At 38.6% G+C, this 7,696-nt stretch overlaps 1 protein-coding gene across 2 annotated transcripts; it reads left to right on the top strand.

Annotated features, from left to right (window-relative positions):
- Positions 1-380: 380 nt before the first annotated feature.
- LOC123069382 (uncharacterized) lies at positions 381-5,761 on the top strand. 2 transcript variants are annotated; one of them, XR_006432497.1, is made up of 11 exons: positions 420-512; positions 1,292-1,377; positions 1,463-1,540; positions 1,614-1,666; positions 1,768-1,803; positions 1,874-1,915; positions 1,994-2,035; positions 2,692-2,718; positions 2,854-2,907; positions 2,987-3,025; positions 4,959-5,761. XR_006432497.1 is itself a non-coding variant. In XM_044492234.1 (10 exons), exons 2-10 carry the CDS (start codon positions 1,299-1,301, stop codon positions 5,219-5,221), a joined length of 783 nt encoding a protein of 260 aa, XP_044348169.1. In that variant the 5' UTR covers positions 381-512; positions 1,292-1,298; the 3' UTR covers positions 5,222-5,761. The 2 variants fall into 2 exon arrangements, 1 of the variants encoding a protein (XP_044348169.1); XM_044492234.1 differs by having other exon boundaries at positions 381-512; positions 1,768-1,915.
- The last annotated feature ends 1,935 nt before the right edge of the window (positions 5,762-7,696 follow it).

Below are 7,696 nucleotides of genomic sequence, written 5' to 3'. Positions count from 1 at the left end.
TACTTCAATCTTGGTCTCAAAACATTGCCGAAAATTCTTTTATCACTTTTGCAAGCTTCACCAGAAATATCCTTATTTTTTGGATACTCATGGTCCCTGCCTCAAGTTCTAACCCATTTGGTTTAAATTAAGATCATATTGAATTTAAACATTTTCAATTTGTTGGAACCAAATTTTTTGGCTTGGTATTAATCCAATTAGTCTAAAAAACGCAATTTTTTTGTTAACTTTTTTGAGGGATCTTTATCTGTTAACAGGAAAATTGAAAAACAAAACGAGAGAATAATACAGAATGAAATAAAGGCCTCCACCACAGCCCACCAAGCCCACCAAGCCCACCAAGCCCTAGCCAACTTCGTCCGGTTCCCCCCGCCTCTCTCCCCGCCGCAAGTTTTTCCACGCGCAGTCGTCGACATGGTCAAGAGGAGCTCAAGCTCCTCTTCGACCTGAACCAGCCCTCGCGGACCTGGTCGCCCTCCTCCTCCTCGAGGAGCACGTACTCCAAGCCCCTGGTGAGCCCCCCCTCCCTCTCTTCGATCCCATCCCTTAGATGCCTGAGACCGTGGCCGGCGGCCATGGCCCTGACCGTGGCCGTGCCGCTCGTCCCCGTGCACCGCAACATCCTCGCGAACCCCGCGTTCCCACACATACACGCATCAACCTGCAAGCGCTTAGTGCCTCCTCTGTGTCGATGTCTGAGCCGGCCCTTTGTTTACATCCTCGCGAACCCCGCGTTCCCACACATACACGCATCAACCTGCAAGCGCTTAGTGCCTCCTCTGTGTCGATGTCTGAGCCGGCCCTTTGTTTCCTTTGTTTACGTTTGTTTACTGGTGTTATTTGAATCGCCTAGCAACGAGCTGCTCCTCCAGCACGAGTATCCGACCACTGTGCCATGGATCCGGACGAACTGCTTGGATTCGGTTGTTGTTTCTAGGGTCTGTCTAGGACACATCTAGATGTGACATAGTTATGTCACATCTAAGCTGATGTACACTCTCTGTGTGGTATATTTTTTTTATCCTGGTTTTTTTATTTCTTGTTGCTGCATTATATATTTGTGGAAGCTTAGATGTGACATACTTAAAAAACATCTAGATGTGAATTAGACAAACTGTTGTTTCTATGTATATGAATCATACCTGGTTGACTGGCATGAATTGAGCCCTCTGCTGCATCATATAGGAACCCTTCCCTGCTGCATGTTTTAGATAGATCATATGAGTTTGTTTTTATTCTAATTAAATGATAAAACACCAGTATTTTGATTTTCCCATTTTATTGTTTACAGGTTCATAATGGATTTCACGTGGTTTGATGACCGTAGTGTTATCTTTCAAGGCCTGGATGGTACAGCCCAGCATCAGGTGTCAAGTGGTAAGCAGTTGTTTAACTGGTTTGAGGATGATGAACTTCATTTAGTGCAGCGAATGGCCAATTAACTTTCCTTTTTGATTTGTAGGTTCTGATCCTGAATTTGAAAGTTTTGTCAAGCACATTGAAAAGCATTACACAGACCATCTTCTTGTGCCAGAGGATGGTATGTATAAACTAATTTGTTGCATTTTTTGGTGGTTTTCAACATCTTTTAAACCTGTCTTCTTTTCTTGCAGCTGATGGCATTTTTTTACTACTCCCAAACATGGATGACGCCGACTTCATTGAGGTATGTTATACTCTAATAGCTGATTTGGTTCCTTTTTAAAGTAATTTTAACACCACTGTTACAACATTTTCTAATGGAAGTATAAACTTTCTCTTTTGTAGAGGGTGGTGAGGGTGATGTGCAGGGCAATGCAGAGGGTAATTTCTTCCATTGTTGTTCTTTATTTACTCCTGTTCATGGATCTAATTTTTTTTTCTAATTTGGCAGTTGAAGAGCAGGAAGATCTTGAGGATCAACATCTGAACTTGCGTAATTTTTTTTCCTTCCATTGTTGTTCTTTATTTACTCCTGTTCATGGATCTAATGTTTTTTTTCCTAATTTGGCAGTTGAAGACCAAGAAGATCTCGAGGAGCAACATCTAAACTTTCGTAATTTTTTTTCTTCCATTGTTGTACATTGTTTACTCCATTTATTATCACTGTTTTGTTTCTGAGTCGTTGCATACCTCTTAAGATACATGTATGCTTGCACATACACTTTGGTCATTCCCAATCTAGTACTCCCTCCGTTCGGATATACTTGTCATCAAAATGGATAAAAGGGAATGTATCTAGACGTATTTTAGTTGTAGATACATCTCTTTTTATCCATTTTGATGACAAGTATTTCCGGACGGAGGGAGTACATCCCATTCATTTTCAGTAACCACGAATTCGATGTACCAATAATTAAGAACCATGAATGTTTTCACTCATCTCCATTCCACTCCTTGTGAACTATTTTCATATATTGGCAAAACCATTCACGCTAATGCGTGTATTGCATATTTCTTATTGTGCTCATTGTCACAATGAACACGCATGTTGAGAATTCAGAGGCATAATGCGTTGAAGTTTTTCCTGATATTACATATAGCATGTTTTAGAGAGGAAGTCAAAATGGTATTATTTTTATTCCATTTATAATCTATTGTTTCAGTCTCGTGTCTAGCTCAGTGTTTATAAGGAATGCTTCCTTCTTTAAGTAATTTTAACATTACTTTTACAACATTTTCTAATGGAAGTATATCTCTTCTCTTTTGTAGACGCTGATATGCAGGGAGATAGTGATGGTAATTATTTCCTTCCTATTGTTTAGTTAATTTGCTTCATTTACTATTGTGCTGATTCCATCAATACTCCATTGTTTTTTTTTGTTTCTTTTTGAATTCATGGTTCTTATATTTTTTTTAAAATGTTTTTGGCAGATGATGATGATGTCTGGGTACCGCAAGTCCCGAACTTCAATCCACTCTGGCTACGTAATCTTTTTTCTTTTCTTCCATTGTTGTTCTTTATTTACTCCTGTTCATGGATCAAATGTTTTTTTTTATTTTGCAGTTGAAGACCAGGATGATCTTGAGGAGCCTCTTGACTTGCGTAATTTTTTTTCTTCCATTGTTGTACATTATTTACTCCATTTGTTATTACTGTTTTAGTTTCTCACTCATCCTACTCTTAAGTTACATAGTGTCATGCCTATTTAAGATAGTGTATTCACTGATGTACATACTCTAACTAAAATTTGCTAAGTCATTCTTTCTACACACTCTTGGCATACCTTAATATTTTCATACCGTGCGTACATCGTTTGATCTATTTGCATAGTTTAGCATGCCTAAAGTAGTTTTCTAAATATTCTACATGATATGTGCTCCAAGTTTTTTTTTTCTGGGATTCGGAAACTTTATTGTTGGTTTCACACCATCATGTTCCTTCGCTTGCATCAGAAGCTAGCTTGCACACTTTGCACATTGACATTGATTTTAAGATAAATGTATGCTTGCACATACGCCTTGGTCATTCCCTATCTAGTACATCCCATTCATTTTCAGTAACCACTAATTCGATGTACCAATAATTAAGAAATCATGAATGTTTTCAGTCATCTCCATTCCACTCCTTGTGAACTATTTTCATATATTTTGAAACCATTCATGTTAATGCTTGTATTGCATATTTCTTACCTTGCTCATTGTCGCAATGAACACGCATGTTGAGAATTCAGAGGCATAATGCGTTGAAGTTTTTCCTGATATTACATATTGCATGTTTTAGAGAGAAAATCAAAATAGTATTATTTTTATTCCATTTATAGTCTATTGTTTTAGTCTCATATCTATCTCAGTGTTTATAAGGAATGCTTCATTCTTTAAGTAATTTTAACTACTTTTACAACATTTTCTAATGACAACAATGTACTCATTACTAATGAGATTGAGCCAAACTTATGTGGGGATTATACGTACAATGACAACATGATTCACTTGCACATTAGTATTATTTGTGTCATATTTATTATAATGTCATGGCTATCATGCAAAATTACAGGGCTCCATTCTTTGAGAAGTTCTAAAATATCCCATTTCACTTCGCTCCTACCATAGTTTACATTTTGAATGTTTACATATCAATATGCAGATCTGCATGAAGAATATAACTCTTGGCATACCTTAATATTTTCATACCGTGCGTACATCGTTTGATCCATTTGCATAATTTAGCATGCCTAAAGTAGTTTTCTAAATATTCTGCATGATATATGCTCCAAGCTTTTTTTTTCTGGGATTCGGAAACTTTATTGTTGGTTTCACACCATCATGTTCCTTCGCTTGCATCAGAAGCTAGCTCGCACAATTTGCACATTGACATTGATTTTAAGATAAATGTATGCTTGCACATACGCCTTGGTCATTCCCTATCTAGTACATCCCATTCATTTTCAGTAACCACTAATTCGATGTACCAATAATTAAGAAATCATGAATGTTTTCACTCATCTCCATTCCACTCCTTGTGAACTATTTTCATATATTTCAAAACCATTCATGTTAATGCGTGTATTGCATATTTCTTACCTTGCTCATTGTCGCAATGAACACACATGTTGAGAATTCAGAGGCATAATGCGTTGAAGTTTTTCCTGATATTACATATAGCATGTTTTAGAGAGAAAATCAAAATAGTATTATTTTTATTCCATTTATAATCTATTTTTTGTGTCTCATATCTATCTCATTGTTTATAAGGAACAGCTTCCTTCTTTAAGTAATTTTAACTACTTTTACAGCATTTTCTAATGACAACAATGTACTAGTTACTAATGAGATTGAGCCAAACTTATGTGGGGATTATACGTACAATGACAACATGATTCACTTGCACATTAATATTATTTGTGTCATATTTATTATAATGTCATGGCTATCATGCAAAATTACAGGGCTACATTCTTTGAGAAGTTCTAAAATATCCCATTTCACTTTGCTCCTATCGTAGTTTACATTTTGAATGTTTACATATCAATATGCAGATCTGGATGAAGAGTATAACTCTCAGCTCTCAAAGGCAGACCGGCTCCTTGAAGAGGGAGAGGAGATGCTTACACGTGCGTTTGCCCTGCATGCGCACATTAAGGATCATATCAATCGACGGATTACGTATGTCGCTGCAGAGTCTGTTCTTCAACAAATGGCAGTAGTTGCCACCCGGTTGCTACATCTTGGTACTGAGTCAAGGGACTTCTCGCCAGATCTCCAACAGTTTGCGCTTCAGAGGATGGAACTTGGTCAATGACATCCAAGCAAGGATCGTTCGGTTGAATGGCATGTTCCCAGATCTGCTTGTACAGAGCAATATGATGGCTGAGCGCATGGTTCGTGAGAGGCGCTTTGCTGCTAACTACCCAATGTGGGCCTCCAACAGTCACAAGTACTCATTTCCCCTGAGCTATACAGAGAGCACTGAAACAGGAGATGGGGAGACCAAAGTTGGTGAGGACAAGTGTGATGAGAATCCTGAAACCGAAGATAAGTCCACTTGGACTGAAGATGTGTATGTTTGGAACGTGGATGATGATCCTGAATTGGATGTGGAAGATTGGGAGGAGAGATGTGAGAAACGTAGTGCTTAGATGTGTTTAGGTAGTCAGCCTAGTGTGAAAAAGAGTGCCTGCAGTTTTCCTCCTTCCTTAAACTGCTATCCTGTGCAAACTTGTTTGGCACTGTAATAAATTAGCCTACTAATGAGACCTCTATTCTAGCTTGGAGGTTTGTTGCCCTGCAGATGATCTAAAAGATGTGCGAAGTGATGCAGTTCAGGTTTTCTTTCTGTTAATGCTGGAGTCTGCTTTATACTATCTTCTATGTTACCCTTGCAACTATAGGTTCAGTTTCTTGCTATTCAAGGAAAAAAGTAAATGGCTTTGAGCTACATATGATGTCGCAGGCCCATAAGATGATAGATCACTGCACATCCATTAATTTTGATTGCCATCGAATATGATGCTCTCACTGACGTTTATCGACAAAAAAACAACCAGTACTCCCTTTCAAGCGCAGTATCTAGTGGACATGATGTAGTGGAAAGACATTATATGCGACAGATCCAGCTAGGTGAGAGCACTACATCTTCTGCATAATAACGGAGTTCTTAAGTCCAGCTTGCTCAACAGGCTGTGTAGGATCAATCAGCTGCTTCAGTGTGAAGTCAGTCTGCAATTGATAGGGCCGCGCAGCTCCCGGGCGTGATGCATCAGGTTAAACCGAGCGACCATGCGAGTGCCGTCCGCCAAACCTTCGAGGTATATAGATGTGAACGGCTGCGAGTCGTCCACAACTGCAGGGCTCTTGCGTCACAGGAGCTGGTGCAGGACCCTCATCTGTTGACGATCTGTTTCGGGTAGAGACCGAGAGACAAAACACAAAGATGTAAAAGTGAATAGTTGTTCCCATTGATGATGGGATTACACACATATATATAGCCCCGAAGGGGTGCGTTCAAAGGGACATGAGACAACCGCCTCAATTAGGAAAAGCAAGGATTAATAGGATTAATTAAATCCTAACACTCCCCCTAATCCATGCTTGTTAGTGTAAGTATTATCATCTTGAAAAAGCTCCTCCAAAAACCCTGTGGGAAAAATATGAGGAGATAGGTGTTTGATATGTTGCTAAAACTCCTTCAAATCCTAGTGGAAAAAATAAGGAGAAAATGGCACAACATATAATGGTCATTGTCTCTTTTAACTCAATACGAGAAAACTCATAGAGTTTAGAGGACAATAAATATGTCATATATACTTTCCCAAAAACCCCGGTGGGGAAAACAGAAAGTATGACATATGATCTCATGTTGATATTACCTCATTAAAAACCTTTATGAGAACCTGTAAAGTAAACTCATGAAGGGAAAAAGAGTATAATATGATGTATTGAACATGAACAATTCAGAAAAATACTCCCCCTGAGTCTTGCAAAATTCGAAGCCGTCACATACCGAAACATAGAAGTTGGTAGAGACCCGCTGAACAAATCAGTCGCATGATTCGACTTGCAAGATATGCAATATAGTGATATTGCTTATTATGTAACCTGTTTGCATCCGGGCAACACAAGAAACATTATCGTTGAGATAATGGTTGGTGGATGTAGCCATGAGGTCTGTTTCGAAGACTCTTCATGAGAGGGCTACCACACCTAGTAGGAACACTAAGCTTGTCTATGATCTGACATAGTGGGGATCTGATCGATGTATCCAATAATATAGGTGTTCACATTTCTGTGAAACTGAAAAACCAGGACAAGAAGTTCGATGCCTTGGAGATATCGAAAGATATTCTTGAGTACCAATCAATTGTGTTTGGTGGATCCAATGGCATTATGGAACGTTGAGTCCCAATATTTCATTTCCATCATCTCTTGGTCTAAATAGATCTTTCTCTACGTCTAGAGAATGAACTACCATGAGAATTATGGATGGATAATATTTGTCCACAATGAATTTCTCCAATATATTTTGGATATAGACAACATAGTGTACCAAAATGTATGAGTGAAGGTGCTCCAGTTGTAGTAACGAGCGGTATTTTGGTTTACCCAAATCCTTCATTTAAACTCCGTCATTTAGATGATTACATGTATTGTCATTGCAGGAGTAATCACTGTGTATGACAGACAAACATGGATAACCATCATTGTAGGAGTAATCCTCGTGTAAAGGAACTCACTAAGTCGGTTGTACCAAATGTAACGACAATAATAAGTCATATGG

Source organism: Triticum aestivum, chromosome 3B (assembly GCF_018294505.1).
Source record: "Triticum aestivum cultivar Chinese Spring chromosome 3B, IWGSC CS RefSeq v2.1, whole genome shotgun sequence".
In the NCBI taxonomy this organism is placed as follows: Eukaryota; Viridiplantae; Streptophyta; class Magnoliopsida; order Poales; family Poaceae; genus Triticum; species Triticum aestivum.
Note: the sequence above shows the minus strand (reverse complement) of the source record. Positions and strands in the feature narration are given on the sequence as shown.

Excerpts from the sequence above, each read along its gene's own strand:
- LOC123069382 (XM_044492234.1), top strand. The coding sequence starts at position 1,299 with ATGGATTTCACGTGGTTTGATGACCGTAGTGTTATCTTTCAAGGCCTG. Across the intron at positions 2,036-2,691 it reads GGAGCAACATCTAAACTTTC|ACGCTGATATGCAGGGAGAT; the intron begins GTAATTTTTTTT and ends TCTCTTTTGTAG. Across the intron at positions 2,908-2,986 it reads CTTCAATCCACTCTGGCTAC|TTGAAGACCAGGATGATCTT; the intron begins GTAATCTTTTTT and ends TTTATTTTGCAG.